The sequence below is a fragment of the Macaca thibetana genome, chromosome 15, assembly GCF_024542745.1.
Source record: "Macaca thibetana thibetana isolate TM-01 chromosome 15, ASM2454274v1, whole genome shotgun sequence".
NCBI lineage: Eukaryota > Metazoa > Chordata > Mammalia > Primates > Cercopithecidae > Macaca > Macaca thibetana.
This window is the reverse complement of record NC_065592.1, coordinates 110,275,898-110,301,152: the sequence shown is the minus strand read 5'-3', so window position 1 is coordinate 110,301,152 and position 25,255 is coordinate 110,275,898. Positions and strand designations below refer to the sequence as shown.

Genomic DNA, 25,255 nt, shown 5'->3' with positions numbered 1-25,255 from the left:
CGGGGACGCAGGAGGGACTCCCGGCTCCACCAGCGCCTGCCCCAGACGGGGACCCGGGACCTGGGCCCCGCGAGGACCTGGGACCCGCCCGCGGCTGCCGGGAGGCGGACAGGGCAGCCCCCCCAGAGCCGCCGCCCCGAGGCCGTTCGTTCCGCCCGAGCTTGCGCGACTTGAGAAGGGGCGGCGCCCGGCCCCCGCAGGGGAGCGCGAGTCCTGGAGGCCGCAGCCGGGGAGCTGCTCCGGGGAGGACCCGCCAGAGGCCAGTGACTCCGGCGGCCCCGCGCTGGCCTCCCGTCTGCGGAGCCGGAGAGCGGCGGGGCCGGGTGAGCCGGACCCGGGAGCGCGGCTGGCTGCTCTCGGCCTTCGATGGGGAGTGGACAGCTTAGAGGGTTGCTCCTGGGCCGGCCGCCGGCCGCGCTGGGCTGCATCTCCGCCGCACCTGCCCGCGCGGGCGCCTGGCACCGCGGGCGGGAGCTTCTGGCCGTGCTGGTCACCTTCCCCGGGGAGGCTCCGCTGCCTGGGAACAGCAAGGCCGGGACCAGCAGGGCTGCACCGCCCTGCACGTGGCAGCCGTGTACCTTGGAGATGGCGAAGCGGCTAGTGGGGACCTAGGACGCCGATATGGACATTAGGGACTACACTGGAAAAAGGGCCTCCCAGTATGTGAGTTAGAGCATCACAGAGGAGATCCGAGAACCTGCTGGGAGTCCTGGACGAGGACGACGGGGAGAGCACCGCCAGCAGCGGGGCTGGGTGCTGAAGATTTGAAAGGTGCCCCCTCCATCTCATCACCTACAAACCCTCACACATCCTGGAGGATGGGGGGACCCTCTTCACCGTCACCACTTGGCTGAAGGTGGTCCAGAGGCGAAACCAAGGATTCCAGAGCACACAGCCTCGGGCAGGACTAATGGACTTAAAAAACACAGGCTCAACAAAATCCACTTCACAACCCAGATGGTTCACATCACACCCTCTTTCAGGGACCCAGAGCAGCCACTGGAAGAGGAGGAGGAGGAACGCTCTCCTAAAGGCCACTTATCCTATTCCTTCAAATTAAGACCAAAGTCCAATGTATTTAGGTAAAAATAATTTCTTTTAGAAAATGCCAAGGTTTGTCTTCTGAAATTTAATAACAGAAACGAAAAAAGAACACTAGATGTAAGGAAGTGAGACCAGAAAATACAAACTAAATTATCCTTACTAGGTTGGAATAGATGGGGCAGAGTTCCCATCAGGCTAGCATTCTGGGGAAAGTGGATTTCTTTTTAAGAGATTCATCATATCTTACCCTGTGCCCCATTTCTCTCCTCTACCTGTCTGACCTGGCGTCCCTATTTTGGGAGACTAGAAGTGGGGGGAAGAGAAGGGATGACTGTTTCTTTGCATTCACCATTCCTGGATGCCATGCAAAGGAAGGAATATTGCGCTTTTATGTATCTGTTTTATTAAGTGGTTACTCTTCCAAGGACAAAAAAAAAAAAAAAAAGCAGATTGTTATGAAACTGGTAGGATTTGTAAGTGCGAATACTACATGCTGCCTTGTTTTTTTTTTATCAATTGCATTTGCATTTTAAGGTACTACTGGTACAGCCACGGGGGAGAGCAGTTTGGAGGTTCCTCTAAACACTGAAAATAGAGGTACCACATGATCCAGCAATCCCACTGCTGGGTATATACCCCCAAAATAGGAAATGACTGTATCTAAGAAATATCTGCACTTCCTTGTTGGTTGCACCACTGTTAACAATAGCTAAGATTTGGAAGCAACCTAAGTGTCCATCAACAAATTAATGTATTAAAGAAAATGCAGTAGATATATACAGTGGAGTATTATTCAGCCATAAAAAAGAATGAGATTCAGTCATTTGCAGCAACATGGAAGGAATTGGAGATCATTCTGTTAAGGGAAATAAGCCAGGCACGGAAAGGCTGACATTGCATGTTCTCACTTACTTGTGGGATCTAAAAAATCAAAACAATTGAACTCATGGACATAATAGGTAATAGGGGGTTGCGGGGGAAGGCAGGGGATGGGTAATGGGTACAAAAATAGTCAGAAGGAATGAATAAGACAAACTGTTTGATAGCACAACAGGGGACTCTAGTCAATAATTGTACATTTAAAAACAACTAAAAGAAAGTAATTGGATTATAACACAAAGGATACGTGCTTGAAGGGATGGATACCCTGCTCTCCATGATATGATGAGTTCACATTGCGTGCCTGCATCAAAACATCTCACGAACCTGGTAAATATATATGCCTATTATATACTCACAAAAATGTTTGAAAATAAAAATAAAGGAACTACTCAGGGTCAGGTCAGAGTTGAAATGCAAAAATACTAATTAGAGAATAATGTGAATACAACAGGAATCTTGTTGGTATTCTATTTACATTGTAAGCAGCAGTTCAATTGTTCTGTAAAAGCAATTTCAATTTTAATCACTGAACTAAAGAAATGAGCAACTCTGACTTCCGTAATATAGGTTCCACCTAACCATCTCTAACACCGCTGTCAAGGAGGACCAGTGTTAAGGTACATTATTAACAACCACACAAATTTTTATTTAAAGAAAAGAATACTCTTAGCAGCCTATGGTACTTTTAAATAAAATATTGCCTCTCATTCTAACCCTCACTTGTGTTGTCATTCTAAAAGTGTGAATTTGCTGAGGTTTATATTCTGGGTATTACATAACCAGGTTCTGTTTGGCATAACCGTATTTAATGGTGCTTAGAGCTGAATTACCTACAGAAACTTTCTCATTTATTTAGCATAAATTGGCATAGATATTAATGAGCCCATACATCTGTGATATAATTATTAAACCAACTTAATGATTCTCACATAAGGTGTGAATTTATTTTACTAATGCATTCATAATCTATGCTTTGTAACAACATTTTTCAAATGTTTAAAATGCTAAATCTTTTCAATTTTCCAATCTTTTCTTGAATCTATTAGATACCCATAGTGTAGTTACTGAAAAGCTGAGTAACAAATACACCTATTTAAAAATGGCACTACTTTATAAAAGAGACTAGAGAAAAGATGGGACTATTTCTATATTTCAATGCTGCTGGCAATTGAATTCCTTTGTATATAAATGAAAGATACCATTCATTAAAATGAAAGACTTGTTTCAAGTGTGGTTCTGAATTACATTTCATTCATTTATGATAGAGTAAATGGCTTTATAATTACTTTAAAATTTAACTCACGAGTATATTACAACTGTTCATTGCAAGATTAGAATCAACTTTTAGGGGAACTAATTTAAATGAGCCCTTCTTCCTTAGTCTTTTGAGTCTCATATTTGCTGAAAGTACCCCCAGCTGGCAGGATAAGGGACTTCACGGACCATAGGGTGAGTGAACCCATGCACAAATTGCAAATTGCCCAGAGCTATGACATTTTTAGACCTTTAATTTTCCAAGTCATAGAAATGTGTTACAAGTTCGTCACATCTCTGTCTAAATGGCAATTGAATTTCTTTAAACATAGGTAAAAAATGCATACAACTATAAATTATTATCCATTAGTGTGCCTCTATTTTTGCTTTAGAATTGTGGAAGTGGACCCTGTGCATTTGGAAAACACTTTCATGCCTACACATGGGTGAAAAAAATCTAATGTTGTATAAATGAAAATACTTTCTCTGAAGGTAAAAAGCATCCATTTGTTCTAAATCTATATATATATTACGTGTATCTAGTACAGAATAAACTATAACTTCTCATTGAGAAATTTTAGGTTTTACAGATATGTAAAGCTAAAGCAACTCTAAAGAGTAGACACTTCAGAACTGGAAGGTTCTGGTCAAATGTTGAGAGCAGACACTTTCACTGAAGGTCCTGGTGAAATGTGGGTAACTAATTGCTCAAAATCTGTAATTTGCTAGATACTTAACTATTACTATTAAGTTAAAATGTCATTTAACTTATGTCATGGTAAATGTCATTTACCATGATTTTCACATTAAAAGCTTTAACTTTTCTGGTAAAATAATATTTCAAATGTTCAATTATTCTGAGGAAAGCTACTTCTAGCATTCTTTGTCATGATGGGCTTGTGTGCAGTAAGTGGAGCGTTTTCAGTTACTTACCTCTACATTCTTCCGGTTCTTCAGTTTCCAATTTAGATTATAAAAGGCAAATGATTAATTTAATTTGATACTCAGAGTTGTGTTTACCTTCAATGGACAAATACATGTCAGATACTTTAATGTTTATTGATATGACACTGTGTGGTTAAACCACTCAGATATGTCCATGTGTTTCTTATAGGGTACATTTGAAATAGTAGTGTTTATGCAACTCACTTATGTAACTTAGAAATCTGGTACTATTGGCTGGGCGCGGTGGCTCAAGCCTGTAATCCCAGCACTTTGGGAGGCCGAGACGGGCGGATCACTAGGTCAGGAGATCGAGACCATCCTGGTTAACACGGTGAAACCCCGTCTCTACTAAAAAATACAAAAAAACTAGCCGGGCGAGGTGGCGGGCGCCTGTAGTCCCAGCTACTCAGGAGGCTGAGACAGGAGAATGGCCCGAACCCGGGAGGCGGAGCTTGCAGTGAGCTGAGATCCGGCCACTGCACTCCAGCCTGGGCGACAGAGCGAGACTCCGTCTCAAAAAAAAAAAGAAATCTGGTACTATTGCATTCAGGACTGAAATCTTGGAGTTTAGGTGTTTTGTCTCTCATTTTGAAAATAAGTGAAAGTTGAGAATGTAAAATCTATAAAGTTCATTTTTTTCACTAGGAAAAAAACACAAATTAATGACAGACACCAAATTACATATCCAAAAAGCTCAGAGAACACCAAGCAAGATAAATATTTTAAAAATATACCTAGGAATATCATATTCAAACTGTAGAAACCCTATAACAAAGATAAAATATTTTAAAAAGGCAGAGGAACAAACACATTGTCTACAGAGAAACAGACATAATAATTACATTAGACTTCTGTTTACAATCCATGCAAGTAAGAAGTGTTGAAAAAATTAGAATACAGCAGATATTATCCAAGTATTCATTATCTAAAACTGTGAAGCAAAAATAATTGTAACATGAACATATTCACCAGCAATCTGAGCACTCATATTAGTGTCTTTTTTGGAGACAATTTTGTCCCCCCAGAATTCCTAACCTGAAGCTCTATCTCCCAATGTGACTGTATTTGGAGAAGGAGCTTTTAAGAAGGTGAAGTGGTGGCTCTCGCCTGTAATCCCAGCATTTCGGGAGGCGTCAGGAGATCGAGACCATCCTGGCTAACGCTGTGAAACCTGGTCTCTACTAAAAATACAAACAATTAGCCGGGGGTAGTGGTGGGCGCCTATAGTCCCAGATACTCGGGAGGCTGAGGAAGGAGAACGGCATGAACCCGGGAGGCAGAGCTTGCAGTGAGCCAAGATTGCGCCACTGCACTCCAGCCTGGGCGACAGAGCAAGACTCCATCTCAAAAAAAAGAAGAAAGAAGAAGGTAAAGGTTAACATGGGGGCAAAAGGGTGAGGCCCTAATCTGTTAGGACTGGGGTCTTCATCTGAAAAGGAAGAGACACCAGAGATACCTTTCTCTCTTCTCTCTCTCTCTCCCCACCTCCGTCCTGTCTCTCTCTCCCTCCCTCCCTCTGTCTCCCCACATGCATTTAATTGTGAAATTGAGGTATTTGTTAGAACATAGATAGTGGCATTTTAATAAAGTGTTACTCCTCTACTTTAAGAAAAAAAAAACCTACACAAAATTTTGATAAATTCTTTTTTGAGGATGAGGCCAGGCATGGTGGCTCACACCTGTAATCCCAGCACTTTGGAAGGCCTCTAGGCAGGTGGATTATCTGAGGTCAGTTCAAGACCAGCCTGGCCAACATAGCGAAACCCCATCTCTACTAAAAATACAAAAAATTAGCTGGAAGTGGTGGCGGGCACCTGTAATCCCAGCTACTCAGGAGGCTGAGGCAGGAGAATCCCTTGAACCCGGAAGGTGGAGGTTGTGGTGAGCCGAGATCACGCCATTGCACTCCAGCCTGCGTAACAAGAGCAAAACTCCATCTCAAGAAAAAATAAATGCACACAAAATTGGGATGTGCCCCTGTCTTTTAAGCAGATATAACTTTACCATTACTAAAATTGAGCCTCAGAAAAATTAAGCATGCTACACAAACTTAGTCAGAAAATAAATACTGAAATGGAAGTTTGAATCAAATATTATTTATTTTGAATACCATGCTAATGCCATAACTCCTGTAGAGAAGGCTCAGGTGCAGCCAGAGAGACACTAGCCCACTGATGGATGGACAGACGTGGGCAGGCTCCGTCTCGCTGAACCATCCACCACTGCCACAGCTGCCTGCAACAGACACATCAGATGACACTCCAGGCAAATAAAGGATTTTCACTGCGGACTTACTGGTTTTAATAATAGGTCCTGGGGTAGAGAAGTCTCTCAATCCTTTGTGCAACAAGTTTTGAGAAGCAGGTAAGCTATATGTTTTGTGGTTTTGTTTGTTTGTTTAATAAATGCATCTACAAGAAGACCAATATTGACTGAACATTTAAAGGGCTAAAATATGCTTTGTGTTTTTATATGTGGAAACTACTTTCAACCCAATGACTATTTATTGTATCATAGCTTGTGATGTATTCTGTTCAAGGCTTTTAAGGTGCATTGTGCCATGATCTACTACCATTCTAATTGCTTTAATTAGCAAGTCATTACCACACTACTGTTACATCTTAATTATGCGTACAGACAGGTAGACTTATTTTACATATGTGAACTAATTGTCAAAGCAAATGCAGATTGTATTCTGCAAGTAAAGTCTTTTTCTCTCTAAAATTTCTAGGGATGTTCTTTAAGTGAAATTCATATTCAAACTGAAGATTTTAGTTCAAAGAACTGAGTGTAGATTAAAGGCTTTTTGTGATTTAAACATAGTCAAGAGTACACTGTGATATATCGTTGAAGTTATGCAATAAAATGTCTCTAACCTGCAAACTTAAATCTATCAAGCAGATGGCACAGTACTGAATTTGAAACCAGAAATAATGAATTTTTATATAGATGCTTCATAGATTTCTTTTATGATAAGAGCACATAACTCTCCTAAACCTCACACCAACTCTTAAATAGGGATAATAAGTCCACATCAATGCTGATGCCTTAGCTATTGTTAAACTCTTACAGTATGATGTAAAGTGAAAGTACAATGTAATAACATTCCTAGGCCAACTTTGACCAGTTTTATACAGAAACATGTGCCAGCTTTTCTGTTTGCAAGGATAATATCAAAGCAAACACCAGAAAGTTACATCGTTGATGCGGTTTTTCAAAATCATACACATAATAAACAAACCAAAGATAAATGATGAATACTATTTCAGAGAATATAAAGTATTCCCCTTTCTTCTTTTGCCAAGGAAGTACAATATTTTCACAATTTTTATAGACACAATCAATTTTATTTAAGCTGGGAGTTAACGTCTCATTGTTTTCATTGTTCTAAATAAACACCTTTTCCCTTGAATATTGTTCTAAAAATTTTGCTCTGATTTTTCATGGCTGTGCTAATGATATGTGAGAAGGAATACAGATGGCATTTAATTATGAACAGAAAATGATGTTAAATATCATTAGTCATTAGAAATTTGCAAATAAAGACCACAATGACTTATTAATACATATATATATATATCAGAATGGCTAAAATAAAAAATAAAAACTGGAGCTTTCACACATTACTGGTGGGAATGTAAAATCGTACAGCTATGCCAAAAAGGAATATAGTAGTTTCTTAAGAAACTGAAGGAACCCGAGTCCCCAGGCCCGCAGTCTGGGCCAAGGTCACTGGCCCTGATCAATCAGAATGGGGTCCAGGGGCCTTCCTGGGGCCCTCCAGTGTCCAAGGTGCCCTTTGGTGGCCTCGTCTGCCCCTCAGCCCCTGAGCACACCCCTCTGTCCCTCCAATCATCCCTGTCACAGGGACATCTGTCACACAGCCATGCCCCACCTCCTGCTTTCTGGAGATGCCAACTGCCCGGGGTGCTCTTAGCCCTGCCCTCCCCATCTCTGGGTCCTGACCAAGGTGCTCTAATGGATACCCCCTGACCCAGGTCTCAGGGAGCTGCCAGCACCCTGGGGTCCCCTGAAGCTGAGACCCAGCAAGACACATGCGGCCTGAGGCTCCCACTCTCTGGCTGGCAGAACCCAGAGGTGGGAGCACACTGGAGTGTCCTTCAGGGCGTCTTCACCCCATGAGAGGGCTGGGGGCTTTGGGAGTTTGCAGCTGGCAGGAGTGAGGGCCCAGTCTCCTATCTCTGATGCATCCTTGGTCAAGTCCTGTCCCTCAGCCTGCAGGGCCTATTGCGGTCACCAGGTGAATCTGTGTTCCCTCAGTCTGGGAGCCCCAGGCAGGCAGCGCCCCCTGCCAACGACTTCAGGGCACCTGGAAGTGGAGGCTGAGGGGTCTCCCACTTCGTAGAGCTGGGCTCTGGCCCACAGGCCTTCCCCTTGGCTCAGGTGGTCTCTCGGGTTCCTGGGCTGCAGATCAGGGAACAAACATGGGCAGCTCTGCTCTGCTCTGCTCTGCCTACAGAGAGGTGCCCAGTGAATGCAGGTTCCAGACAAAAGGTGGAGCCTGGCATCCTGCCCTGCGTGGGCTCCAGCCTGCTGCCGCCTGGGGAAACTGAGTCACGGTGAGGCTCGAGGTAGTTTCTCAGACCACTCCAGCCCCTGAGGTTCCCCTGACCTCCCAATCTTGACGACGGACAGTGAGAAGAGGTTCCCAGGCCGCCTGCCACAGGTTCTGGCTCAGCCTGGGTTGGGGTAAGTCTCCGGGATGCTGTCCTCAAAGCCCCATCAGGAGGCTGTGTCAGGCCAGGCACACCGCGGTGACCACAGCATGGAGTGAGGGTTCTGGCCGCGGGAGAGGTCAGGATCGGGGAGGTCAGGTCCAGGGGGAGGACACTGGCGGGCACACGGTGGGGATGGACAGACCCTGGGTGGGTGGGAATGGCCCAGGAGGAGCCCCTGTGGCCGGAGTGAGGGTGGGGGCTATGGTGGGAGAGAGGGTGAAGGTGGAGGGAACAGGGGCCCAGGGGCCTGTGCTGTAGGAGGGGCATGGACTTCCTAGTGAGGACTCTCTGGTGGGGAGTCTCAGGGAAGAGGAGGCCGGAGGGGCTGGGGGTCCCCAGGACTGCATGCACCAGGCAGGCTGAGGGGAGGCCAAGCCAGGAGCCTCAGGCTTCTCACCGCCAGGCCAACGCCGCCCTCCGCTGGCCGCCTGGGGAATCGCGCCTAGGCTGGGGCTCCCCTGACCCCAGGTTTGCAGGACTCCCATGTGTCCTGGGGCGCTTCCTGCCCATCCAGCCTCTGCCAGGCAGCCTGGCCCTAGGTGGCTTTGAGGGCAGCCTCCGCAGCACAGGACCTGCCTCCACCCTGTGGGGCAGATTTGGGAGTCTGACTCTGGACACTTACCCAGAGGCTGAATTCAACTCCCCAGCAAAGAGCACGCTCAGACTCCCTCCCCGCTGTGCCCTGCCTGAAGGGACCCTGGCTGGGACTTGGAAGGAGGAGGCCAGAAGCCAGAGCCTGGCTCTCAGGCACTAGGTCCAGGAGCAGATGGAGCAGAGTCCCTGCAGGAACTGCCTCAGACTGCCCAGGAGGAGGCCTGACCTGGGACCCTCTCTGTGCTACCAGGCTGCCGTTGGGGTCAGGAGGGCAGGGAGGGCAGCCATATGTACAGTGGGAGACATCAAGTAACACTGTCAGTCAGCACACCCAACACCCACACGACAGCCACACCCCTGTGCCCTGAGGGGGCTGCAGGTGGGCAGAGCCTCCTCTGTCTTTTTCACCTTGAGCTGCCCACAGGACGGGTTCAGAGAGCCAAACCAGGAACAAATGGATGGACCAAGGAAGGGGCTAGGGCAGCAGGTCCCCACCCACACCCTAAACCCTAAGGGTGGGACACAGAGGCTGGCGACAGGCTGGCCCCAGGATCCTCTAAGTGACAAGAACCCTTGGCCACTGCTGATTGCCCCGAGGCGGGGACAGGGATGGTGGGGCTGGGGCTGCCTGGCCCTTTAAGAGGGCAGTTCTGCCTGCCACCCTGAATGCCTCCTCCCCCAGCCACTGGAGAAGGGATCCCGTTTCTTAGCAACAGGAAGCTCTTGGTTGACAGTGTCACCCAGGCGACTGGGAGCCGCGTCCTGCTCTGGGACTGAGCCGCTGGAGCTGCCCCGCTGACCGCACTGGGCTGATCGCAACCGGCTAGCCACACCCCTCACTCCCCTGGCCCTGGTGGGCGGCTGGCACCATGGCACAGACGGACGTACTCCTAACCAAAGAGCCGGCCCCACAGACAGTGCCGCCCTGCGAGCTGCCCGCCAAAGAGTACGAGGTGGCCCGCAACACAGGCGCCTACACGTCCTCCGGGCTGGCCACCGCAGGCTTCCGCACCGCCAAGTACCTGCTGGAGGAGTGGTTCCAGAACTGCTATGCTCGCTACCACCAGGCCTTCGCCGACCGCGACCAGTCGGAGCGGCAGCGGCATGAGAGCCAGCAGCTGGCATCGGAGACCCAGGCGCTGGCGCAGCGCACGCAGCAAGACTCCACGCGCAGGGTTGGCGAGCGACTGCAGGACATGCACGGCTGGAAGTCCGAGCTGCAGCGCGAGGTGGAAGCGCTGGCTGCGGAGACCGACCTGCTGCTGGCCCAGAAGCAGCGGCTGGAGCGCGCCCTGGACGCCACGGAGGTGCCCTTCTCCATCGCCACTGACAACCTGCAGTGTCGTGAGCGCCGCCAGCACCCCAACCTCGTGCGCGACTATGTGGAGACGGAATTGCTGAAGGTGCCAGCAGCCTTGGGTGGCCGGGACTTGTGGGCGCAGAGAGGAGGGGCCCGGCAGTTCATGTGGACAAGCCAGGTGGCTGCTGCAGGCATGCGGGAGCCCAGCCCTCTGCACTTCGGAACCCTGAGTCCCGAAATCTGGCCCCTTAGTGGCAGACCAGGAGGCAGCTTTGCCCTGGAGGGCCCCTGACTCCCAAGCAGTTGTTCCTCTTCTGGGCTTTGTCCTCCAATCCCTTCGAGTGCTGGCACAGTCATCCTCACCCTGGGCTCCCTGAACTGAGCCACAAGGCACCTCCCCAAAGACCATAGCTGGCTGGGACAGTTGTTCCCCAGGTGGAAACCCAGGCCTGAGCTAGCACTGCGGGTGTGGACAGCTAGGGTGGGGTGGGCTGGGAGCCCCCGCTCCCATTCATCCTATACAGAGCCCAGGCCACAAAGATCTGCACCCGTAGGTCCCCTCTCCTCCGTGTCCCCTGTAACTTCCGAATCCAGCCCAGCTTGTCTGTGGGGCAGCCTCATAGGGTGAGAAAGTAACTCAGTCAAGGCCCTGATGCTGGCTCTGGAGAATTCTCTGACCTCTCAGAGCCTGGGGCCTCCCTGAGAACCACTGCAAGCCCGTAGACATTCATGAAAGATGTGGGGTGGGGGCAGCGTTCTCCTGCCACACCCCCAAGCTCAGGCAAGAACCCTTGAGTTCATCCCTCCCTTCATGCCTTCCCTCCTCCCTCCCTTCCCCAGGCCCCTCCCCCTGCACCCTCTCAGTGCCTCAAGAACTCCTACAGCTCCCGCAAACCCTCTGCCCGCACCAAGGGCACCTGCCCAGTAATGGAGACACTGACAGTGCAGGAAGAGGCAAACCCAGGGACAGAGGGGCGCAGGACTCGGGCCCTGGCACACACGGAGGTAGCCGGTGGTCAAGGCAAAGACCCCAATCACAGGGAAAAGGCTTGTTCCTACACACAGAAAATTAAACTGGCCAGGCAGTAAGAAGAAACACAGGATCCTCCTCCTGTTCTTGCTGTGAGCATGGCCTTTCCCAGCACAGATCCCTGAGGGGCAGCCTGGGCAGGCATCTAGGCCCCTAGAGTTTGGTTCCTCAGGGGCTGTTCAGGCACCAGGGGCAGGCCAATGTTCCTGGGTGCACTGAGGGAGCAGCAGTGATGACTCCTAAAGCCTGGGGCGTGGGAACTGCCGCTGAGGGACCTTCCCAGCAGCCCATGGAAGGCCCTGGAGGAAAACACCCCACTTACAACTCACCAAGGAGGATGCCCAAAAGCCCAAGATAAACCCAGTGAGACAGCAGAACTTGCACAGTCAGAGCTCAGGCCCCGGCACTCAGCTCCTTCTGGTGGCTCAGGTGTTGACCAAGGCCGGCAGCAGCTGGGCCTGCTGGGATCCTCGCCAGGGACTGGCTCTGGTGCTCAGGGCGTCTCCTTCCTCAGGAAGCCGAGCTCATCCGGAACATTCAGGAGCTGCTGAAGAGAACCATCATGCAAGCTGTGAGCCAGATCCGGTGGGTCGAGGGCTGCCCAAGGGATGACTCCTGACCCCACCCACGGCTGGTCCTGGGGCAAGGCATTGAACGACAGGACCCTGAGGCCCAGGGCAGGGGCTGCCCCAGGTCACAGTGGGAGCGCAGGGCTGGGTGGGGGAGGTTCCGGCCCAGCCTGAGGTTGAGTGGCCAGAGCCCAGTCCCACATCTGCTCTGCAGCCTCCCAGTCTGGGCGGCTGCTCCTGGTCACTGCTGAGCATGAGGGCCACCCAGGACAGGCTGGCCCAGAGTTCCCTCCTGAAGCGGGCACTGGGGCCCAGCCTGCAGCAGGGACAGTCCCCAGCAGGGCCCTCCCTGGGCACATACCAAGGCCTTGCCCCACCTCGCCCCAGACTGAACCGGGAGCGCAAGGAGACCTGCGAGATGGACTGGTCGGACAAGGTGGAGGCCTACAACATCGATGAGACCTGCGGGCGCTACCACAGCCAGAGCACCCAGGTGCAGGCTCATCCTCACTCCACCGCCTTCCAAGAGAGGTGGGCCCCAGCTCTGACCCCGCGCTTGCCCTGGCTGTGGACTTGCCTCCCTCCACCTGGGGGCCTCAGCGGGGCTGCTTCCCCCAGCCTGGCCCAGAGGCCCTCGCCCCCGAGGGTACTTGGGAAACTTTCTACCCGGGCATGAGCAAGCGAGCAAGACCCCCTCAAGTGCGCAGCGCGTGCACAGCCAGGTCGCGGGGAGACAGCACAGGGTGGGGTGGGTCAGCCCCAGGCGCCGGCAGGACTGCGTTTCCGTCCACGGCCAGCAGAGGGCGCGCGACCACCGCCCACTGGAGCGCAGCAAACTCCCGGGCGCAGGGAGGGGACCCGGGCGCCGGGTACTAGGGAAGGGGGGCTTCGGGGGCCGGAGGTGCTGCAGAGGCGGCCTCGGGGGCGGCGGTGCTGGGAACGGGATCGCGGGGACGCGAGGGGACTAAGCGCCCGAAGTGGGTAGGGTGTGGGGGGACTCAGGGGAGTTGTGGGCCGGGGGGCACTCGGGGACAGGGAGCCTGGGGGACTGGGCTTCGTGGGGCTGCACGGGGTGCATCGGAGTCCATGCGGGTCCTCCAGGAGCACGGGGCGCGGACAAGGCATGGGGGCGCGGCAGGACCCCCGGCCTTTGGCAGAGCCTCCCCCCATCCCCTGGCTGTCCCCCAACCCGCAGCGCCTCCACCCCGGAGACCTGGGCCAAGTTCACGCAGGACAATCTGTGCCGCGCCCAGCGCGAGCGCCTGGCCTCGGCCAACCTGCGGGTGCTGGTGGACTGCATCCTTCGCGACACCTCCGAGGACCTGCGGCTGCAGTGCGACGCTGTGAACCTGGCCTTCGGGCGCCGCTGCGAGGAGCTGGAGGACGCGCGGCACAAGCTGCAGCAGCACCTGCACAAGGTGGGGCGCCCTGAACCCCCAAGACGGCTCCCGCGCCTGCCCACCACTCTGCCCCCGCATCACCTGGCCTGGGCCTTCAGCACCGCTCTCCTCTGCCCCACTTACCCCGAGGGACCCCAGAAGCAAGTGCCACCTCTCCATAAACCTGTGTAAAACCAGGCGACACTGGGTATGATGGGCGGGTGTTGCCACCCCCATGACTAAACAGGAGGAGCTGTGGGGAGGATGGAGGCAGCAGGTGATCTGGGGAGCACTGACCTCCCAGGGGTCCCCGAGAGTCCTAGCCTGGCAGGCAGGGCTCTGATCTAGGGTCTCAGCGTGGCCTTTACCGCCTCTGAGTGCCCAGTCCTTGAGCAGGGTTCGGGTCCTGGTGACCACCAAGGATGGTAGTTCTTGGACCAGAGCTAAGGGGCAACAGGCTGCCTGACTCTTATAGAGCCCGCTGGGGCCCCGTGCACATTGTTCCTTCATTCATGCCTCCCTGGGGCCACTGGTCAGGACTGCCGTCTGGACACAGCCCCAGGACCTGGGCAGGACCAGCCTGGTATCGGCATTCCATATGCCCGGGCATGAGGGCACAGGCCCAAGGGCACTGTCCTGTCTGCAGACGCTGCGGGAAATCACAGATCAGGAGCACAACGTGGCGGCACTGAAGCAGGCCATCAAAGACAAGGAGGCCCCTCTGCGCGTGGCCCAGACCCGGCTGTACCTGCGCTCACACCGGCCCAACGTGGAGCTGTGCCGCGATGCAGCCCAGTTCAGGTGCTGCCTGTGCCTCTGAGGCAGTCCCAGGTGGCCCGGTCCACCACCTCCCTGCTACTCTCTGATCTCAGCCTCCAATAAACACCCCAACCCCCCCCACACACATCCCCACAGGTGCTAAGAGGGGAGGGAGACTTTGGGGCCACGCGCAAGCACACCTTAAACACACAGACATGGACATGACCCTGGGCAGGTGATGGGTGGGGGGCTCCCAGTGCCAGGGACCTGTGCCCACGTGGTCTCACCGCACCCTGTGCTGCCTCATCTTCCCGGGAGGAAGCTCCTGAAGACAAGGTGAGCTCCAGGAGGCCACAGGGCCAGAGAAGCCAGGCAGGGCCGTTCCCTGCTGCCCTGAGGGTGCTGTCCACACCTCTGGTGGAAAGTATGACCTACGCTCGGGCTCCAGGCATAGATGGGCCGTCCTTTTGTTTCCCTTGTTAACGGATGCCCAGTGGCCCCTGCTGAGCCTAAGTACCTTTCTTCCCTGCCCCTCAGTTCCTTCAAGGAACTGGGGGCCTCCCTCCGTTAAACATCAGAAATGGAAAGAACCGAGCCTGGTGGGCTGAGGGCCAGTCCTGTCCTGCCAGGGTCGAGACCGCATGCGGGTCACTCATTCGCACTCGCCCGCGCTCCTTGGGAGGACCCTCATAATTTGTGCTCTGCCCTAGAGCCGCTTTCCTGGTGGGGTTCCCTTAGGGGTCCTTTCACGGAGTCTTCCCAGGACCTCCTGCCAGCTCCCATTGGGAGTTTTGGGTTCCTTGCACCCCAGAAGGTGCATACTTCTGCCCTCCCCAGCCCCAGCTCATACTCCCCAACACCCCCAGGCTGGTGAGCGAGGTGGAGGAACTGAACATGTCCCTCGCAGCGCTGCGGGAGAAGCTTCTAGAAGCAGAGCAGTCCCTGCGCAACCTCGAGGACACCCACATGAGCCTGGAGAAGGACATCACTGCCATGACCAACAGTCTCTTCATCGACCGCCAGAAGTGCATGGCCCATCGTACTCGCTACCCCACCATCCTGCAGTTGGCTGGTTACCAGTGAGCCGCTGCCACGGTGCTTCCCCGCCAAGTCCCCAAATAAACAGCACGTTAGCTTTCTGCACAGTGTGTGTGCCCGGTGGGACCTCGACTTGCTGTCCGTCTGAACTGGCCTTTGGGTCCCCTGTGAGGCTGGCTCTGCCTACGGACTCATCATCCCAATGGTGGGAGATGAGGGGTTAGAGCCGAGGACCAGGAATCCCTGTGCCTCAGAGGACAGGACGTGCCCAGGTGGGGACTGGGGCTCCACAGCACAGCTCAGGTGTGGGCGCAGACCATGTGTCCAGCCCAGAGCCAGGCCATCCAGCTCCCCCTCCCCACTTCCCCACCAGTGCTGGCTCTTCCATTCCTTCACCGGGGTCTTACAGCCTTGGGACATCTTTCGGACCTCTGCATCTCCCCAACTCCTCCCCCTGCACCTCCAGGCCCCCAGCCTCAGCTCACATACCCCCCGGACAGGGCACTTTCTCTACTAGAGGCTCATCCAGCTGCTGGGTGCACCTGCTGGGGTGATCCTCCAGGCAGGCGCCACCCAGAAGCACCTGCTTCAGCATCCCCTCTCTGTCCCCAATGACGGTGCATACCCCAGCTCAGCCCAGCCCAGACCAGCCCAGCTCAGTGCCCAGGACCCCTGAGGCTCAGATGGACAGATCGCCAGGGGTACATGGAGCTCCCTTCTGCACCCCCCAGGATGGACCCCCCCAGAGAGCATGTGGGTGGGAGTCCCATCTCCAAGATCCAGGCCCACAGGGCTCTTGTCTCAGCCTGGAGGGGACTGGGAGGTAACAGCCCCTCCCCCCAATCAACCACAAGGACACCTAGTTGGGCAGTTCTGTGAGCTGGGTAGGGTCAGCAGGTGGAAGCTGCTGCTGGGGGTTGCTGGGAGGAGAGGCATCCGCTGCCTTTCACGTGGGGCTAACTCAGACCGCTCTTCCCCACCTGCTGAGACCCCTCCAGATGCCACTGCTGAAGAGGAAAAACACCACTGCCGTTCACTGGGGGAGGTGACAATGTTGACTGCAGGCAGTTGCCTGGGGGTGGAGCCTTCTTGGGAATCCTACTTAGCCTGGATGGGGAGAAATCTGGGAGAGGTTGTGTGTGAGCAGGCAGGGCAGGGAGGGCTTCCTGGAGGAGACAGCCTGGCTTCCACCACACAGGCCAAGGCACAGGGGCTGGGACCAGGGAAGGAGGTGTCTGGGCTGGGCCTCTCGCTTTATCTTGAGCTCTGGTTCACCGCGATAAGCTCATTGCTAACTGGGCCCAGCCCTCCCCAGCTCCAAACCTGACTGCCGGGCAGCGAGGATTCTTCTGCCCACCTGGCCACTCCCAGGGACACAGACCCAGACCCTGGAGGGTGGGCCCGAAAGCTCCAGGACCTTCTCTTCAGTGCAGATTCAGGGGAAATGACACCTCCCATCACCACGGAAGCCACGCTACTTGTCGCAAGCCACCAGTCACGACAGTGATACCCAGGCCCACTCTTATTCTCTGGGGTGCCATTTAAATTTGCCCTGGATGCTGTTACCATGGGGCTTTGACAGCCAGCAGCAGAGGCAGCGGGACACAGCAGCCAAGTCTCACCTGCAGACAGTTAGTTTCCTGTTCATGTAACTTCTCCAAGCTGCTCCAGGACACCAGGCAGGGGCTGAGGCAATGACCTGCCCAGGGAACACCAAAGAATCATCTCCCTGCAATCACCCCCAGCACAGGGGAAACCTGGAGTGAGGCAGCTGCTGGTGAACGCAAAGGCCCCTGAACTGGGGGAGGTTATTGGGTGGGGACTTCACTCCCTGCCACCCTGGAAACGACGGTCAGGGAGCGGTCAGATGTGTGTGGGTGATGGCTGCAGAGCCCTCCCTGCCTGCTGCAGGGGGATGCAGGGGGTCCAACACCATCCTGGGCCTGGTCAGCCCCGGGGTCAGCCTCAGCACTGTAGCGAGGAGTCCCCCAGGAGAGCCAGGAACCTTCATGGGAGGTGGGTGGGGGCAAGGCACCCCCATGCTGTGCCCACTCCAGCCCCAGAGGGAGCTGCTGGCGCTGTCCCCCCTTGAGCAGCAGCGCTTCTCTGGACTCTAGGGAAGTAGCCATTAAGAGGCCCAAGAGACAACGGCTCCCTCCATGCAGGCCCCACACTCAGGCTCCCATTATCGCCCAGACCCAGGTGGCGCTGCCCAGCGCTGTTGGGTCCCCATCAGGTGCAGGGCCTCCTTGTCCCACCCTGGAGGTGGTGGCTGATGGAGAGCTGAGTGCAGGGGGTTCCAGGGGAGGGGGTCTGGGAGAAGTGTTGCATCTCTGATGCCAGATGGTGGCACCAGGCTGGGAGGTGCCGAGCTAGGTGCCATCCTGAGCACATGGCAGATTTTAACTCCTTCAGGCCTCATGACAGCCTCACTATCACGTGCATTTTACAGCAGGGAAAACCGAGACCTGAGGGTTCCAGAACCCACTGTGCTCCCACCCCAGGGACAGGTTGATTGAGGGAAGGCTAATGACAGCAGTGATGGACGTCACTCCCAGCTAGAGAGAGGCCAATGCCCCGGCCTGCAAGCTTCATGACTCGGTGCAGAGCCATCCCCTGGGGCTGCTGGGCCAGAACCCTAAGGGCCACCTCATGCTGAATTCCCTGCTGACCTCCAGACTGTCTAACCCCCACCCCTGAGGCCATCTGGACGCCAGTAGCTGCTGCTAACCCACAGGCCCCTCTGTGGAGTCCCTGTTGACCTGGCCTGGAGCTCCTACCCATGGTGGAGATCAGCTGTGGCTTGCTCCAGGAAGCCCCTGAGCTCCTGGGGATTGGGAGAGTGACTGGGGGTGATTCAGGCCTCCACAGTGGGCAGGAAGGTGGACACCCACCCTGGACTGTTCTCAGGCCCCTCTCCCCACAGTGGGCCCACATCCCAGCCACCCTGGGCTTCTAGCACAAGGATAAAGAAAGCTACAGCAGCTCTTGCCTGGAAGAGACTGTGGTACGTCCCATCCTCTGCAGTTCAGGGAGGGAGGGGTTGCTAGGGGCTGCTGGCCTGTGGCTGTTACTGACCGGGTCGGGGTGGGAATGGAGAGGACCAGGTCCTGCCATCTGAGGGGTGCAGGTGGGATGTGACCCAGCTGCTGCACCATGGCCCTCTCCCAACCCCAGCCTATCCTAACCCTCAGTGACCCCACATCCTACAGTCAGCACTGTGTTCTGTCCTCTGCGGAATCCAGTGGAGCCTGGACACAGCTGGCCCCCTCCGTGTTGGGGTCACCCTCGGCTGTCCCATGTCGGGGTTCCCTCATCTGCCCCCACGTGCAGTGGTTCCTAGAAATCACTCTCACAGGCATCAGATGCATGGCTCAAGGTCGGCGCCAGTGCCCCTAGTGTAGTACCTGCTGTCCAGCCCACACCAGCCATCCTGGCTGGCTGCAGGGGAGGCTGCGGTAATAGGATCCTCACTCCTTCAGGCCCCCACTCCCCTCTCCCACACAGGCTGGCCGCTGGCCTGGGGCACATGGGTTGCCTGCCTTGCGCTAAAAATGGAACCCCAGACTTTCTGGGATTAGTAATACAATCCTGACCCCCCAGGGCCCTCCCCATTTTCTGGGAACATCCCAAACATCTTCCACAGGAAAAACTAGATACTTGAACCCAGGCATCCAGAAGCCCAAGGTCTGGTGCCCAGGGAGGGAAGGGCTTGCCAAGGCTCCTCCCCCAGTGCCCAGCACCCCTGGGGAGGGGAGGGGGCGGGCCACGCAAATGGGAAACCGCTGTACCCCTTGGGCTGGATAGTAGGTGCCAGCATAGATCCCAAATTCTGTAGGGCTTGCACCTGGATAGAGGCCTGGGGCTCCTGGCTGCACAGGGTACTGCTGAACCTGTACCGCTGTACTACATCCCCGTCCAGGGATCCAGCAGGGTAGACATGGGCAGCTGGGCCAGGGCGGGCAGGGGCTGGAGGCTGCACTGCTCGTGGGCTGGGCCCGGCTAGGGTAGAAGTGCTGGCGGGGCTGAGAAGGCGTGTTCATTTGTGTCTCTTGTGGCGTACTGAACACCACCGGTGCTGTCTACCCCGGGGGAAACGCTGGCCGTGGGAGTCCGGGGGATGGGACAGATGGGGGACCTGTGGACTGTGGAGCTTTGTTCATTTCATTTGGTGCCACATCAGGGTGCCCCCAGCACGCCCTCGGTTAAGAATAAGTCCACGGTGCGGCCTACAGGTTCTGGGCATCCGAGGGCCTGGGGGGGAGGCGAGGGGCATCAACCTGGCTCCGCGGGGCCCAAGACCAGCCAGACCGGAAATCCCAGGTCTCGCTGGCACCAGGCTCCCGGATCACGAATGGGGCCAGCTGCTTGGGCCGTGGTGTCCCCACCCGCACCAGGGGCACACAGGGTGTAGGACACGAAGGGCGGGAGTCAGGCCCTAAAAGGAAAGGCGGGCGGCGGCCGTTGAGGAGCCGGTTTCAGGTAAGTGAGGGTCTGCTTGGGGCTCCCCGGCCCCGTCCCACGCCCCGCCCCCGGCCCCGCCCCGTGCCCCGCCCCGCGCCCGCCCCCGTGCCCCGCCCCGCGCCCGCCCCCCGTGCCACGCCACGCCCCGCGCCCCCCCGCCCCCCCCCGTGCCACGCCACGCCCCGCGCCCGCCCCGCCCCACCCCCCCCGTGCCCCGCCCCGCCCCCGTGCCCCGCGCCCGCCCCCCGTGCCACCCCCGCCCCGTGCCCCGCCCCGCCCCCGTGCCCCCCCCTCCCCGCCCCGCCCCGCCCCCCGTGCCCCGCGCCCGCCCCCCGCCACGCCCCGCGCCCGCCACGCCCCGCCACGCCCCCCGTGCCCCGCCCCTCCCCGCCCCGCCCCGCCCCCCGTGCCCCTCGCAGCTCCAGCAAGGGCCAAAGCAGCGCGTGTCGCTTCCCGGCCGCTAAGCGGGAGGGGGCGGCGGGCCGGGAGCCGCGGTGCGTCCCCTCTGGGCCGCCTCGGGTCAGGCTGGGTGGCATTTCGCGCGACGAACCCGGCGCCCTCCCAGCCCGCGGGGCCTGCGTAGTCCCAGCCCCACCCAGCAGCCGGGCCGGGCACACGTGGGCCGGGGAACGGGGCCCTGGCGGGTCAAGGCACCGGGGCGGCGGCGCAGGGTGGCGGGTCCCGGCCCGGATGGCTGCGGATGCGCGGGGAGGGGTGGGGGGCCCTTTTTTAAAACCAGTTTTGGAAAGCTTTGTGGGTGTTATGGATATTAACATTTTATCTTTCAAAGGCATTGAGAAGGTTTCTTTCCCCAGTCTATTTCACCCTTCAACTTTGTTTTTTGAATTTATTTGCCAGAAAATAATTTACAGATATTTTAGGTTGTCAAATAAGTACATTGGAAAAATTCGGGAGATTTCTATCTTGGTTTAAGAGCCCTTCTTTGTCTCAAGTTAATTTAAAAATATATTCTTCTAAATTCTCTTTCAAGATACATACTGGTTTTTGTTTTATGTTTAATACATTTTATCCATTTATTTGGGGGTTATGTGGGGAGTAGGAGTCCACATTCTCTACTTGCAGGAAAATAGCCAGTTGTGCCAGGACCATTTACTAAATAAACTTTTGCAATTTCATAGCTTTAGGTAATTTCTCTATGGATAGTTTATCTTCCCCCCCACCCCCCCCGCCTTTTGTTTGTTTGTTTGTTTGTTTGTTTGTTTTGAAACGGAGCCTCGCTCTGTCGCCAGGCTGGAGTGCAATGGCGCGATCTGTGCTCACTGCAACCTCCGCCTCCCGGTTCAAGCGATTCTCCTGCCTCTGCCTCCCAAGTAGCTGGGACTATAGGCACCCATCACCACACCCAGCTAATTTTTGTATTTTTGGTAAAGACGGGGTTTCACCATGTTGGCCAGGATGGTCTCCATCTTTTGACCTCGTGATCGCCTGCCTCAGCCTCCCAAAGTGCTGGAATTACAGGCGTGAGCCTCCGCGCCCGGCGTATCTTTTTCCTCTTAACTTGTGGGATTCTCGCTGCTCATTTTTGTTATATGTTGCAAATATTTTCTCCTCACCTATCAATTGTCTTTTAACTTTGTGTTGTGTTGTTTTTACTTTGATGTAGTTACATCTGGCTTTCCTGTATATCCTTTGCTCTGTGTATTTTGGTCCCATTTAAGGTCATAAATATGCTCCCCTGTATCTTTTGTAACAGCTTGATACTTTTATTGCTTACTTCTATAATCCATCTGGAATCTACTTTAGGGTCAAGCTTTATTTATTTTCCCAAATGACTAGCTAGTAACCTTCACACCAGTCATTCTTTCTCACTGATTTGAAACAGCTTTTTTTTTTTTTTTTTTTTTTTTTTTTTTTTGAGGCGGAGTCTCGCTCTGTTTCCAGGCTGGAGTGTAGTGGCGCGATCTCGGCTCACTGTAACCTCCACCTCCCGGGTTTGAGCTATTCTCCTGCCTCAGCCTCCCGAATAGCTGAGACTACAGGTGCATGCCACCACGCCCAGCTACTTTTTGTATGTTTAGTAGAGATGAGGTTTCAACATGTTGGCCAGGATGGTCTCGATCTCTTGACCTCATGACCCACCCGCCTCAGCCTCCCAAAGTGCTGGGATTACAGGCTTGAACCACTGCGCCCAACCAGCTTGTCTTCTTTTTAAAACGTGCCTATTAACATGGCCTTATGGCTTTTTCTTCTTTTGATGTGTTAATGGGTCCGCCTCCCAGTTGCTGGAGCCCATCTGCCCAAGGTACAGTTGGAGTCCACCTCTTCCCTGAATGCTCCCAGGTTCCCAGTGGAGCCAGACCTGCAGAGTGAAGTCCTCAGGAATCCTTGAAAATGGAAAGAACAATTGGATTTCTTCTGAGACAGATGCCACCATTTAAACTGGAAAGGCAGTCCATCAGGAGAGAATGAGTAACCAAGCAGAAGGCGTTCTCAGGTCACTCAGGCAGAGCCCAGCGGATGGTCTTTGTGGACCCTGCCTGTGGAAGGGTCACCAAGGCACCATTCCACGAATGCCTTCAAACTGTTGATAAGTAGCCTCTGAGAATGGCTACTCCCAGCCATCTCCCCTAGTTCCAGCCTCTCCCCTAGTCCCAGCCTCTCCCCCAGTCCCAGCCTCTCCCCTACTCCCACCCATCTCCCCTAGTCCCAGCCTCTCCCCTAGTTCCAGCCTCTCCCCTAGTCCCAGCCTCTCCCCTAGTCCCAGCCTCTCCCCTAGTTCCCTGTTCTTGGCTTTGATATGCAGGGACCCACAGTCTCAGCTTTAAGAACACATAGGAAGGGCCCATTGATCTTTCCCTGAGCATCCACCACATACATCAAACCAAGGAGGCCGGGGTTGAAGGTGCTGCCTCTCAGCTCTGCTTCCAGCAAGGCCTTCTCATTCCGGGTGTGTCATCTTGAGACTACATGGGGCAAACTCACTAAATCAAGGTATTCTAAAGATATTTCAAAGTGAGGATTTCAGTTTTGATCGATAGTATATAAGTTTCAGATCAAGTGCCGAAGAAAGTATTAAGAGCCCATTGATTAGAATCAGAATTCTTCCCAGAACAAAGCAAATCTTTGTTCCTTTTTGGGCAGGTGAAAATGTTTTGGTTGTGTAATAAGATTTTGCTGCATCTGCTAAAGCTGCCAAGCCATGCTGGACTGAGGAACGATGCTGCGTACAGAACGACGCCCCACCCTGCCCGAGCTAAAGTGGGAAAGGAGAGCCTTGCTTCCTCCAGAGCCTTGCCTGGTCCCACCCCCCACTGCCTTCCCCTCACCTAATGAATTACTGGAATAGATTTTTCCGTGTTGAATCATTCTTGAATTTCTAGGTTAAGCCTGACTTTCTCCTGATGCATCTTTGCTTTAAATACTTCTGGATTTGATTTGATTTGTCCATCTTTCATGAATGTCTTTCTTAGCCTCCAGGTCCATAGATATTCAGAGCAATTCTTCCTAAAACAAGATGAGATTTCAGATGCATAAGCCACCCCCTCCCCAGTCTTGACATAATTTGGACAAGTGACGAGTCATTTAACCAGTGTACACCAGTTAGTCCCTAGAATAGATTAAAACGTTTCCCCAAAAACTGAAAATGCAAGGGGAAGAGGTTGAGAAAAGTAGTTAATTTCTAAATATTGACTCTATTTAGTTTCTGGCTTTGACATTAAGTGACCCCATTTTCCACTCAAACTGTGACTGGTCATCCAAGTTGTAGACTCCTAAAATAGGCTCAGTCAGAAATTTCAGAATTTAATTGCCATGAGATTTCTAACTCAAGTTTATCCAAATAAGACACAAATACTCTTCTAAGACATTAAGTTGGAAATTTACATGTGAGGGAGGTAATCACTACAGGATAAGACACTAGGTTCAAATTTCAAGCCAGCCAAGACAAATCCTTTTTTGTTGTTTTTTTGTTTTTTTTTTTTTTTTGAGATGGAGTCTCACTCTGTCACCCAGGCTGGAGTGCAGTGGCACGATCTCGGCTCACTGCAAGCTCCGCCTCTCGGGTTCACACCATTCTCCTGCCTCAGCCTCCCAAGTAGCTGGGACTACAGGTGCCCACCACCACACCCAGCTAGTTTTTTGTATTTTTAGTAGAGACGGGGTTTCACCGTGTTAGCCAGGATGCTCTTGATCTCCTGACCTCGTGATCCGCCCACCTCGGCCTCCCAAAGTGCTGGGATTACAGGCGTGAGCCACCGCGCCCGGCTGACAATTTCTTAACTAATCTGTGTGCTCTTTGCCCCCAAGCATACAGCCGCCAACTATGTGGGTTGACAGACTTAGAATTATAACCATATTTGCTGCTGTTTCTGACAGAAGACAAGCCAAAGTCGCTCTTTCCACGTGTGGGTTTTTATTTCTAGTCCTTCACATTGACCACAGAATCGCCTGTGGCTTCCAAACCTGTCACAAGCAGTTTGTTGTTGCTCTTCTGTATGTGATTAAGTGGATTTACCTTTTGTATACTCATCGCTACCATCTCTGTTTATCATCCATTTAGGGACCTTAGACAAGGTACAAGACAAAGAGAAGAGGGCATGTGGGGTGAAGCTCACTAGCTGCCTGCCTGATTTTTCTGCACACAGGTGAGATATTCCTGCACATCCTCTGGGGACCCCAGAATGAGGGGGACTCGCTGGTGAATTGCCTCGGGTTTCACGTCCAGTACAGGCTGGGTCCCCGTGGTTGCCAAGCCTCCTGCCTGCTCAATGATGTAGGCCACGGGATTGCATTCATACAGGAGCCGGAGCTGTGGAGGAACAGAGGCAGGTGAATAAACTCTGCAAGTGGCCAAATGTCCTGAGCCATGCCCCTAAAGTTGGGGGAGCAGTTTGCACTGTGGAGCTTCCATCTGGCTAGCATGAGTGCACCATGCCCCTCACAAGAGAGGGCCCGAGCTTTAGAGCCTACAGCAGGCCAGATGCATCAGATGGCGCTCATCCAGAAGCCTTGGGGCCCCTCTGCCCAGGTGGCTGAGCCAGGTATCTGCCCATCCTGTGATCCTTGTGCTTACCAGGGAGCTGCCTCTTGACTTGGAGATATGAGATCTAGGCTCCTATTTCTCGGTTCAACAAGGGCAAACTGATGCTGCAGACCTGGGTGGAAGCCTTTGTATGTGAGACCTCAAGGCTGGTAAAGAGTCGAGCTTGGATGGGACAGTAAGGTCACCTTGAGCATGCCGGGTCGCCTCTCTGGAGACAGCCACAGTGGCTGGGATTGTGTGGAGGAACTCCACATCT

The 25,255-nt window shown here is 53.9% G+C and overlaps 2 protein-coding genes across 2 annotated transcripts in view; one reads left to right on the top strand and one right to left on the bottom strand.

Moving 5' to 3' along the window:
* The first annotated feature begins 10,083 nt into the window (after positions 1 to 10,083).
* On the top strand, positions 10,084 to 15,638 carry TEKT4 (tektin 4). The gene is made up of 6 exons (XM_050760535.1): positions 10,084 to 10,861; positions 12,303 to 12,373; positions 12,745 to 12,888; positions 13,553 to 13,775; positions 14,383 to 14,537; positions 15,362 to 15,638. Exons 1-6 carry the CDS (start codon positions 10,328 to 10,330, stop codon positions 15,576 to 15,578), a joined length of 1,344 nt encoding a protein of 447 aa, XP_050616492.1. The 5' UTR covers positions 10,084 to 10,327; the 3' UTR covers positions 15,579 to 15,638.
* Positions 15,639 to 24,352: 8,714 nt separating this feature from the next.
* The window catches only part of FBP2 (fructose-bisphosphatase 2), a 36,430-nt gene continuing 35,527 nt past the window's right edge, over positions 24,353 to 25,255 (bottom strand). Inside the window, exon 7 of the mRNA XM_050762297.1 lies at positions 24,353 to 24,765. Within this exon, the coding sequence (XP_050618254.1) occupies positions 24,571 to 24,765 (195 nt within the window). The 3' untranslated portion in view covers positions 24,353 to 24,570. The remainder of the gene's footprint in view (positions 24,766 to 25,255) is intronic.